We start from the raw sequence: 12,626 nt of genomic DNA, 5'->3' as shown, positions 1-12,626 counted from the left end.
GCTTTTGTAGAAAAAAAAAAAAGCAGACGAAAAACGAATAGTATTTCTACATTGATAACGTACTTACGCAGACGGAACCATAAAAATAGCAGACGTGTGTACTGGTACTTGGAGATCGTATGGGTCACTTTTCAACTCACCCTTTCTATGTTTTACAACGTTTCGTAAAATGTACGTGTTTGAAAATAAAACCTTTTATGTTTTTTTTTATTATTTTTTAAAAATGGAGTTTTATTTTTTTTATTATTAATTTAATTTTAGAATGGTGGTAAAGCATATAGCAATAAACATTATTTTCCTTCTTCACGTATATGTTTTTCGTAACGCCATAAACAAATCTGCGTTTTTTATTTTGGTTTTTAGAAAGAGTGCACGTTTACGTTATGGTAGTAAGTGGTTGTGTAAAGGCAAATTCTTTCTCTCTCTCGTGATTACAGAGAGAGGCTAGTCCCAATTTACAAGACAGGGTAGCCTCTGCCAGAGATTTTCGATGATTCGGTGCTGTTGACAAATTGCACTTACAATACCGGCTTTACATTAAATTTTAAATCAGACTTAGGCATATCTCAGATAAATTTTCATTTCTAAAAGAAAAAAAAAAGTGTTTTAGGCTAATAGTGTGATTCTTGATGTAATAAAATATTTTAAATATGGATGAAAATGAATTTCATTGCAAAATTGCTTCCATGTGTCCTGGTCTTGTCTTCTATGTTCATTTTTGGTGTATCTCTGGTTACTGCATAATAATAATATTATTAATATTTCATGTATTTCTACTAATAATTATTTTTAATATTTCTGCGTAATAATTCATATTATACCCTGTTTAATATGAAGTGCTCTCACTCTGAGTAATTCTGAAGAAAGAATTCAAAGGACCATTTTTTGTATGTTCTCTTTTCACTATTTTTTAGAACCGAGGTTATACGTTTTTTCCCATCTCAATTAAGAAATTTCTGCTCATCAAACTGGATTACTTGTTCAAATACATCGATTATTACAGAATCAGAAAACAATTTATTAGACGTCTCTCAGTTAATGGAATCATACAACATTTAAGCAGCGGCATAAATGATCATTAATTACAGACTCTCTGATGGTGAGCATGCTTCAAATGGAAATTGCTTAGGTGCACACAGGAGCCTTCCCCGGATTTTGTAGAGGGAGGAATTTATTAAAGCTTAATTATTCGTGGAATAATTAAACTTTAATCATCGGTCTTTCCTAAATTTCATTAATTCGAACGAATAGAAATCCGATAATTTTTTAAAATATATCTGGGATTATGTTATTTATATATGAGGCACCAGCCAATAGTTTCCGGACTGGTGCGGTAGCAAAGGCCCTAGTCACAAATGGGTGTTGACCCCTTCAAAGCAGCTCCCTTCTGAATGAATACAACCGAGTTCACTGCTGCCACTGCTGATAATACTACTGGAACTCTTGTTTTCAGGTCGCGTTCGGTATAATTTGCGATTGTCTGGACCTCGTAAACGTAATCAGATCCCTGTCTTTTGAACTGCAATCAGAAGCGGATAATGGTCCGTGGGGCCCTGTGCCTGCCCTTTTTTTTGAAACCTCTTTTTGTTCACCTTTTTAAAATTTATATTCGAAAATGGGACAGCGCTAAATGCACAAAAATCAATAACGTGCGGTATAATTATCACTGTTACTTTTACATTCTTTAGTCTAGGCTAAGTATGAGATGGAAGACTAGCGCAATGTTTCAGTGCATTTTATTAGTTCGTGGAACAGGTTATTTTTTATTTTATCAGAATCTATCCAGGCATCTCTTTGGTACTTGGAGTTTTATTAGTTTTATCGCAGTATAAGAAAATTTTCCTAATTCAATTGATAAATTTCTCCACTCAAATGGCTAAAAAAGTACCTGTTTCACCAACACATTATTTACAAATGATGTGTCGATGAAATATGTACTTTTTTACTATATCTGTGAGGTTAAGATATTCCTAAGAATTTCTGGGAGTAACTTAAATGAATAAAATCACCTATCAGAGCAATTAATTGACTGGTGAATCATGTCAAAGTGGCCAGTGAATCACTATCGGAAAAACAGTTTGCCAACAGAGCCAAGAAACAAGCTGCGTATAAGTAGCAAGCTGAATTTTCTATACCCTCTTTAGCCAAAGATATTACGCACACGTGGCCCAGGCTAGCCATGCGAGAATGATTAGTCCAAACAGGGTTACGTATTCGGTTTCAATTTTATCATTATTGACATTGAAATTGAACAAACTTGCCTTCATAACGAATTGCCCTGCTATTGCACAACTTTTACAAATATGACATCGCCAAAAAGGTAATTTTCCATTGATTTAAAATATGAGGCAAAGGTTAAACAGTAGATTAACGTTTTGGTGATATCATGATATCGCTAATTAATTTGCCAATTGCGCTGCTGTCAAACAGTAGTCAAATTGGAAAGTTGAAAGCAGTACAATACCATGGAAACTCCCTATGAAGGCAACGTTTGTTCTGCTGTAGTACTGTAAAAACAAACTTTTTAATCGGATTTTTTACTCGTATCATCAGTAATGTACGTCTGCAACATTTAACTGTCCATGATGTCTTATTTTTCAGGTATCAAGAAAATGGAAGCATGTCTCTATTAGAATCTCCTACGCTGGTAAACACTGCAAGTATGCCACCGTTTCTCCCATCAACTAGTGTTGCTCCAACCACTTCTTGTGATCTCTTTACCTCACAGAACATTAAGCCCCCTCCAAGCAACACCAGTTCGGATCTGTTGCTGTCCACTAGTACGCAACCCACACGGTCGCTGTCAAACATTGGCATCATAACCGCAGCGCCCACTGCGAGTAATCACTGTTCGTTGGCTATGGAAACTTCTGTGTAAATCCTGTGACAAAAAAAACAACAACAACAAAAACTTCGATGAAAAAGGCATTGAAAGAAGCTAAGCCGGTTCCCTATGTATAGGAAAGAGAATAAATCTTCAGTGAAACGAGAAATACTCAAAAGTGTCCAAATGAACAAAAGAAAGATGTTCAAGAGCGTCAGATATGCGTGTCGATATGTATGTAGTGATAACTGTATAAAATTATCTAGTTCTTATGACTATATACAGTATATAGTCGTATAAGATTATATATATGCTGTCATGATATATCAAAAATCCAATCTTATTACCTCCCAACCCAATTTTACAATGTACGTTACACACGGACTGAAAACCGGTATTTTTTAAAAGTATATATATTAAAAAAAAATGTAAAGGTAAATGCTAGATGGATTTTGTCCATATACACAGTGTGTATATAGAAAACGATGCATTTCATTCCAAAATGTTATTAGCATTAAAAACAAAATCGGTGTCACTATATTTCGATAATAACATTTTCGAAAAGAGACTTTGTTTTATGCCCCAAAGTTATTACAGTGCTTGTAGTTGGAATACTTGAAAAACGTTGTCAGAAACCAAATACTAATTTCTATCAGTTTTATAGACTGAATTGTATGATATTATATGCTCAAGATGAATATTTCTCTAGTCCCCTAATATTAAAATGTTTGGACCTTAATGCAGTTTGTTAAATTTTAAGTGTTAAACTAAAAGCTAATTTATCAACATGATAACGAACTTTTTTAAGTTAAGCAGAAATCAGTCATTTCATAAGATCGCTGTTAATTTTCCAATTTAAAATAAAATCACTTGAACTTAAATAATTATATATATATATATATATATATATACAAATGTTGAAATTGTTGCTATTACGTAAGGTGTTACGTGTCTACTCCCAATTTCAACTTCTAATTGCTGTTTACGCCAGTTATATGCCTTCACTTCGGATGTGTTGATGTACCAAAATGAAATATCGGACTACTTCTTTGTGGATAAACTCAAATTATGGAGTTTGTATTGTTTTTTCAGCTCTAATGTTAAGCCTTCTTTGAATACTTAGAAAATAATTAGGCATAAGGATCACTTGGTGCCAGTTTTCTTGCTACATTAATCAAACAGGGAATTTATTTACTGAAACTAATCAAAAGAAACATTAAACACAAGAGAGCTGCTTAGAGATTAAGCTTAGCTAAATTACAAATCAAAAGATTTAAATAATCGAAAGGGAATAATAAATTTTTAGGGTGCAGGAACTTATATAAGTACATACATTTCAGATGAAAAAGAATCTCCCTTTCAGAATTATCAAAGCCCGAAATAGGGGACTACCCCAAAGCGTCCTCCTCAGTAACACAAGGCTATTTAGAAGTGCGCCTGGCCTCTTCTCCTCAACTCCTTTAACTCTTATCCTCCTTCCAGCCATGCACCCGAGGCAGTACCCAGTTTCTACTTCTCACCTCTCGTTTCTGTAATTTGACTACAGAGTAATGCGCTTACGTCATAAACAGGCCAACTCCAATTAACGAAGTATACAGTTGGACGTCGATTACATGAAACAAGGAATTGGATGATAGTACCATCCACATGCGCTGAACACAGTTTTTACATCAGTTCAACACCAGTATTTTAACAAAAATTTAACCAGTATAAATTTTAAAAAATCAGTTTAACTAAAATAAATTTTCTGATTACACTCTGGGACGTACAGATGAATTTGCAAGGTGGTTAAATACAAGGACATCACTAAGGCTAGAACCGCACTAACTCGGGTACAACTGTACCCTCTTATTTCGCCACTCGCCTATGGCTGTCGATTGTAAATAGTTTATATCCTCGTCTTTAAAAACTTTTAAAATTACTGTTTTAAAAGCACTGAGTCCACTTTATTAAGTACACCTATTTAATAGCGAGTAGTTCCTCCTTTAGTCCTCAAAACAGCCTGAATTCATTGTGGCATGGACCCAACTAAGTGTGAAAAGCATGCTACAATGATTTTGGTCCATGTTAACTCAACTGCTTCCCATATCTGCAAATTGCGGTTGCGGACCTCTATTCTCCGAAGAGTTGGTTCCACCTTTAACCTACGGAACTGGATTGAGATCTGGTGACTGGGGATAGCCACCACAGTAGCAGTGTGAATTCAACTTAAGTCCCTGGAACCAGTTCAGAACTTGTACAGAAATTGTACAGATTCTGTGAAATTGTACAGAATCCATTCAGAAATGGATATACTGCAGCCGTGTAGGGGTGCACTAGGTCGAAAAATTTACAGATACCCAGACAATGATCAACTAGGATAAAGGGGCGCAGCGTGAACCACGAAAACGCTCTACACACCATTCCACCAGCCTCCGTTGTTGACATTTAGTAAGATGGGTCGATGGACTCCTACTGCTTTTACCATATTCTGGTCCTCCAATCATCGTGAAACAGCAATACCTGTTCTCGTCAGAACAGGTAACGTTTTTCCACCTTCTAGTGTTGGAGTTCCTGAGCCAGTGTAACTGTAACTTCTTGTGTTTTGCTAACAGGAAACTCTGTTCTGTCGTTAGTTGCTGTCTCTTTGGTTACCGTTGTTGAATTGTTATTTGGCTGACTTAGCTTTTCTGTTACCCTGCACAAGTTTTTTCGGCCTCCACTGGTCTATTGCAACAACGAACTCTTTCCGACCACACGCAGCATCCCTACTTATTTGCCCGCATGCTTTATACCGCATGGTACGAACACGTGATATTATTGCCGAAGGAGAACTCCATTTCATGAAAAGGATTGGTGTACCCAATAAAACGGCCACTTAGTGTATTTTAAGCTAGTTCTCTGAATACTAGAATGTCTAAAAATGTCTATGGTAAAAAAGTGTGGTGCTGTCATTAGTAACGCAACCGAGGCCATTAAAAAATTGAAGAAAGGTATTATTAACGATTTCAGACAAAAAAAGTCATTGTGTCAATATTATCTGAACTGGTCAATTTAGATTTAGTATGGACCTTCGACGTCTCGCTGTAAACTTGTGTAATGTAAATTGACATATGTACCGGGGGGTGGAAGAAAAGGTTCTAAAGCCTAACACAGCAGTTAAAACTAGCTTATAGATGTAAATACGGGTAAAGAAATTGTTTTGTAAGGTTTCTCTTTCTGTCTCGGCCTTTACAACTCTTGTCCACTGCTGTCACCGAGCGGTATCTAAAAGAAACTTGAATAATTTTATGCCTTCGCTACTCGTACTTTGCTGCGTCCGTAAACAGAACTGTCGTTGGCATTTAAAATTTAAATGAATTTTGCCAGTGCACAATAGCTAAGATTCGATTGAGATACACGGGATGCATGTTTATATTCCAAACATCTATTTTAGGAAACTCTGGAATTTTAACACGATCTACACAACTGTCTCTAAAACATATTCATTTATTACTGCCCGCTTAATTTTTGAGGGATAGTATTAATATGAAAAACAACGCCTATTTTGGAGATGGAAGTTGTCTCAAACTGATTTTTTTTTGATTCGATGATCAGTATATTATTTTATTTTATTATTATATCTATACCTATGACTTTTTCGTATTTAAGGTATTTACATATATTCTCAGTTCTAAGGCTTATGAAGCTGACTTCAATCGCCTAGCAGTTCAACAATTTCCTTTTGATTAGCATTTCTTAGCTATTTCACATCGCAAAGTTCATTTTAAATTAAAATGAATGCTCAGTGAGCAGCTTTTCAGAATTTCAAATTTTCTAACCTCGTAAAAATTTTGCGCAATCTTTATGGTTCCGAAAACCACATGCAATTCCAGCAGTATTGCTGTTTGGAATATTTCCTTGAGCATTTCTCGATACCTTATCAGAGGCATCTAACCTTTTTGTATCAAGTTTCAATCTAAGTTTCGATCTAGTTATAATAATATCGTCACATATTGGACTTCTGGATTAAATCTGACAGACCACTCTTTTTTTCGGTACTTGAATATACAGAAGTAAACATTGAGTGAAAAAGCAGTAAAAATATGAGGGTCGATAAATCTGTGGAATTTTTTATAAAATGCATCATTACTGTTTTATCTTCCGCGAAGAGTTTTCAAATGAACAAAATTGATTTCAAAGAAATAATTAATGGAATATTCCATTAATTATCCGGTTTCCACTATACTACTCTTTCTTTTATTAATTTCATTATTATAAATAAATAAAAATTGTCTTCTGGGATTGGGATTCTGTCTTTCTGTCCCAGAGTCCTTCCCTTAGATTATTGGCGATTTAATTGGTAATTAATTTCTTTCAATATCAGAAAAAATACACTCCTTTTTAACATTCCTGACCTGAAGAAAATGGGAACGACAAAAGTCTGTTCCAAATTTCGGAGGAAAGGAGAGGATTTCTTGACTAATCACCAACTTTTTCTCTTGACAGAGTATTTAATAAAAAAAAAATGAAGTTATATTTTTAAGCAGCAGAAGTCCACAAAATTTCATTGTGGTAAATTCCTTTGTATATTATTAAACAAAGAACTTAATTAGATTATAACTATTTTGGAGTGTGGCGTGACTCCCCAGTTACAGAAAGAGGAAATAAAGCGAAAATGCAAGTGAAGTAAGCATAAACAAAGTCTATTAACGTTGCCAAGTGCACAAATATCAGCATAACACTGCGTCATCCAAATCTTCAATCACGAGGAAGGGATATTTTCCCGAGTGCGTGAATTCCCCTGATCTCCTCATTTCCTTTTAAATTTCTTCTGAGACACATAAAGAATATAAAAACATTTTCTTTTGGCCAGTTGTACTCGACAGTATTATTCTACTACTAGTATTAATGCTCACCTTAGTATTAATTAGTACCTATTTCCTCCATATGATGGGGAAAAATTAGCAACGTATTTGCAAGAGGAAGATAAAATAGTCTTCCTTCTCAAGAAACCGAAGCACCATTAAGGTTAGTTAATATTGATTTATTTTTTTCCTTAACCCTCTCTTTCTCACATTTTAATTAGATTTTTTTTAAATATATATATTTTACACTGACGAACAGCCAAAATGCACTTCAGCCTGTATAGAGTGAAATGTATTTTTAATTTCTTAAAGAAATATAAGTAATTCTCATACGTTTCGTGGTGCTTCCTTCAGTGACTGAATTGCTGTCATTACATCATCAACTTCACAATCTCCATTTCGATTAAGTGTGTGAAGTCGACAGTGTAAATGAAAAGCTTCCTTTCATTATACTTCTGTATTATTATTTCCTTATACCCTTTTCTTTTCCTTTGGTATCCTTCTATACTCCATTTATCTATCTTTGAGACATTAACTTCTCAAGCACTAAGGCCCACAACTCAAGTTGATTGTTATGTTAATACTCAGTATGGTCAGAAGATTCAAGAGTAGATTCAAGTCTTAAAATGCATTTATTTTGGGGGTTGTTTGTTTCTACACAGTGCAATGCGTTTTTCGTTCCCTCCAGATATTTATAGAATTAAGTGAATTTAATTTTTAAGTTATTGTTCACGTATTCAAAGAAAGTCTTAAGATAAAAGTTGAAAATTAAGACTAACTGATAATCAGCTATTGTTTACTAATGGTGCAGTTTCTTTTAATGCTCTTTATATATATATAATATAATAAAACTCATGTCACACGATATAGGAGATATTTATTTTCAACCGGTTATTTTGAATGTTTGCTTACTTAAAAAAGATGAATTCGCATATGTGTTTACTTACAGGTAAGTCTGAAATAGCCAGTACACTTCAGCCTAGATGCAAATGAGAAATATTGCTCACATCATACGTCACCTATTCGAATTACACCATTTAAGCTGTGAGCTTATATAAAGTGCCATATCATATCTTGATGTTCCTATCAGTCGTAATATTTGATAACCTTTGCCTCCACTAATTGCTCATCATTTGGTATTTAACCTAGTCCATGGTGTTCAGTCAAGCTTGGGAAAAGTAAAGTTTCTAAAAGCAAAGAATGGTGCAAGATAATGCCTACGTCGAATGGCAATTCGTGTTTTAAAAAAAAAAAAAAACTGCCTGTAAATGTAATTGAATGCTGTCGAGCTGGGCTGTATTAGGCTCATAATTCAAAAACCCTTTGTAGATTTCTTTTTTTTTTTTCTCAAAATCAGAAAGGAAAATTGATGTCATTGTGCATCACTACTGTATCGAGAGAATGTTGTGAATGTACTGTATTATCTCTGCATTCTCATTTACTGTTTCATTTGTAATAATCCGTACTTGTTGGTAAAAGAGAAAGAAAATATATGTCATTTTAAATACAAAATTGTCTTTGTGTCAATTATTTTGAAAATTTGGTTATTGGCATTGAGGGGATTTGAGTCATGAGATTAAACCATACTTACGGATGGACATATTATTATATATGCCTAAAGCGCCTATTGTCTTCACCATGTCTGTATGACCGTCCGCATGTAATAACACGACTCCTAGTACAATGATTTTCATAAAATTTTAGATTTGGTTCTTTTAGAAATATTTATTGAGCCATTCCAAATTTCATTAAAATTGGCTAAATAGAAATCAGGAAATTATTATTATATCTTTTTTTTTTTCTTTATACACATCATTTGGCTATCCATATACCGTATATTGTAGCTTAAGTAGTGAATATGTTGGGTCGCGCATAAAAGTAGGTTTTTTTTTTTTTGTTTGTTTGAAGTCGACTGGAAGAGACCAGTGGACACTGAAAAGGACTGTAGCCCGAAAACATAAAACTGCTGCCTCAAAAAGAACTGCAGTACTTAATGTGAGCCTCAGCAATTCAATTTCTAGCAAAATAATTCGGCAAGAACTTCATAGAGCTGAAATTTATGGCACAGTTGCTATTGCCAAGCCACTCGTTACTGATGGTAATGCCAGAAAGAGGATGCAATGGCGTCGGGAACACAAAAACTGGACACCTGATGATTGGAAACATGTCATATTTTCAGTTGAATCATCAACACACTTTTACCAACATCAGGGACACTTTATGTTTGGTGAATGCCAAAGGAAGTGCATCATTATGATTGTCTTGGGCCAACCGTCAAACGTGGTTCGGAGGGTCAACAATGGTTTGGGTAGCAATATCTTGGTATTCTTCGTTGTCTAATTAGTTTGCGTGTATTTATAGGAATTTTGTCCTGTCTGAATGTAAGGTGACGATTGCAACAAAGTAAATTATGAGAGAAAGTTATTGCGGATGTCAAATAGTAGCTATTCGACCCCCTAAAATATGTTATAAAAAATTGTGTATTGTGAATACGTATGTAAGCCTGACATGTGAGTAAATGGTTAACATGCGTGAGGAGTGTGTGTTTTTTTCTGACAGGCCCTCCCAAATTAACTTTAGCAGTGGGGAAACCAATCCAGGAAATCCCCTACCCTCTCCATTCTGGGATACGTTTGCAACATGGCGTGGGATTTGCTGACACTGACTGCAGCTGGTCTGGCTAGTGTGGGATTTAATTCAATGGACTATAACCATAGTGATCTCTCTCCCCAACACATAGGGCACCTGGACTTTATTCCCCCAAAACCCAATCCTTGGCTACCCCCACCTCCCATCCCTAACCTTTTGCGTTCTGTTCCTTTAATCTCCTACTTCTTGGGGGAAATCTTCCTATCATCCACCCCTTTATCTGGCAAACTCATGCAGCACCAGAGTTCCCCCCGCTAGAGACCACCTACGCCCTACTACCTAGCCAACTTTCACGTGGTGATTTACGGGTAACGGTTTTTTCCTGGTTTCCAGGGGCCCCGCGGCAAAGTGCTGACGAAGCAACAGACCAACACTACACTACACAGATAGCGCATAATGGCCTTTAGCTGCTGTTGCACCGTAAAACCTACAACAACAACAACACTACACAGACAACATATTACTGCCGCGCTGATATTTTGAATGACCAGGTTGATCCTATGGTACAAACATTGTTTCTCATAAACGATGCCACATTTCAAGATGACGATGCTCCATTACCCACAGCCAGATGTGTCCAATTTTGTTTTGTGGAGCATGAAAGAGGCTAACCATCTCCCGTCACAATCACCAGACAAACATTATTGAGCACGTTTGGAGAGGAGTGTGAAAAGCAGATCTCCACCTTCACCTTAATCACTCAAGCAGCTGGAAAAATTCCTCCTTGAATGATCCAATATTCTTACGTCAGTTCAAGATTTATTTGAATCTATTTCACTGTAAATACAAGCTGTTTAAAAAAGAGTAACTGAACATCATACTAGTGCATACATGTAACTATTATCACAGGTGTTTCCATTACTAAGGAAGTGCATCCAGTTGACATAGATGTACAGTGCAATGTTGAGTCAGTTTGGTGTGATGTAGGCACTGGGAAAGCAAATTTGAGAGTAGGAGTGGGTTATAGGCCTAATGACTCTAATGAGTACAACGAACAATTGTACAGAGAAATAGAATGGGCCAGTAAATCAGATTGTGTTTTAATGGGGGATTTTTTCAGATATTAACTGGAACTTGTGGATTGGTCACTCGCACACTAGTAAGACTTTTGTGGATTTATTGGATGATTGTATTCTGTAGCAGCATGTTCGAGAGGCAACCAGAGAGAGTAATACTCTTGATCTGGTTATCAGCAGTGATCATTCGTGTATTAAGAATTTGCAGATAAAGGAACCACTAGGTGGCAGTGATCACAGTGTACTGATGTGCGATTTACTTAAAGATTTAATTACCATCAGGGGTAAAGGAAAGGGTTTTTGCTTCCGTAAAGGTGAGTACAGTGGTCTCAGACAGTTTTTAAATTCTGTACAGTGGGATCAACTGACGATGTTGCCAACAGCAATTTGTAAGTTGGAAGCATTCAAGGACCAAATCATGGCAGCTACTAGGCTTTTAATACCGATTAAGAAATATTGTTCAAGGTTTCGGACTAAATGGATGTCTGATGAACTAACGAGACTCGTGGCAGAGAAGAAAAATGCATGGGTTGCATATAAATTATTAGACGACAAAGAAGCCTATGGCAGATATACAGTAATCAGGTCACAAAGGAGGTTAGACAAGCAAAGGCAGATTGCGAGAAATCTTTGGCAAAGGATGCTAAGAAAAACAACAAAGAGTTCTTTACTTATGTAAACTCTCAAGGGAAGCGGATGAATCTGATTGGTTCACTTGCTATAGATGGTTCGACTGTTAATGATCCTGCTCAGATAGCTGATAATCTGAAAGAGTATTTTGCATCTCAATTCATACATGAGGAGTTAATAAGGGAGGAAAACGCCGGATGTTTATTAAACTGTAACAGGGTGCTTAAAGATTTTGTAATAACTGAGAGAAAAGTGGAGGAGAAATTGTTGAAGTTAAACATAAGAAAGGCACAAGGGGTGGATGGGATTTATCCAGTTATATTAAAGGAGTCGGAAAAGGAACTAAGCAAACCCTTAGCCATAAATTTGCGAGCATCCTTGGATTTAGGGGAAGTCCCCACTGACTGGAGATGTGCAAATGTATCCCCAATTCACAAAGGGGGGATCTAAGGGCGACAAGTAATTACAGACCTGTTAGTGTAACGTCCATTCCGGTGAAAATAATGGAGTCACTAGTTAAAGATGCATTGCAGGATCATCTAGACAAGACTGCAGCAATAATTGAGATACAGCATGGGTTTGTTAAGGGAAAGTCTTGTCTGACAAATTTGATAGGATATTATGATGTGGTTACAAAGGAACTGGATGCAAAAAATATTTTTGATATCATATATTTGGATT

At 35.8% G+C, this 12,626-nt stretch overlaps 1 protein-coding gene across 3 annotated transcripts in view; it reads left to right on the top strand.

Moving 5' to 3' along the window:
• The window catches only part of LOC150079832 (uncharacterized), a 177,423-nt gene extending 174,483 nt beyond the window's left edge, over positions 1–2,940 (top strand). For all 3 annotated transcript variants that reach the window (XM_090382585.1, XM_090382583.1, XM_090382582.1), the window contains exon 13: positions 2,602–2,940. In XM_090382585.1, coding sequence (XP_090238711.1) covers positions 2,602–2,878 — 277 coding nt within the window. In that variant the 3' untranslated portion in view covers positions 2,879–2,940. The remainder of the gene's footprint in view (positions 1–2,601) is intronic.
• The last annotated feature ends 9,686 nt before the right edge of the window (positions 2,941–12,626 follow it).

This window comes from Mastigoproctus giganteus, chromosome 10 (assembly GCF_048544385.1).
Source record: "Mastigoproctus giganteus isolate SK-2022 chromosome 10, ASM4854438v1, whole genome shotgun sequence".
NCBI lineage: Eukaryota > Metazoa > Arthropoda > Arachnida > Uropygi > Thelyphonidae > Mastigoproctus > Mastigoproctus giganteus.
The sequence above is the reverse complement of the archived record's forward strand: the minus strand, read 5'-3'. Positions and strand labels throughout refer to the sequence as shown.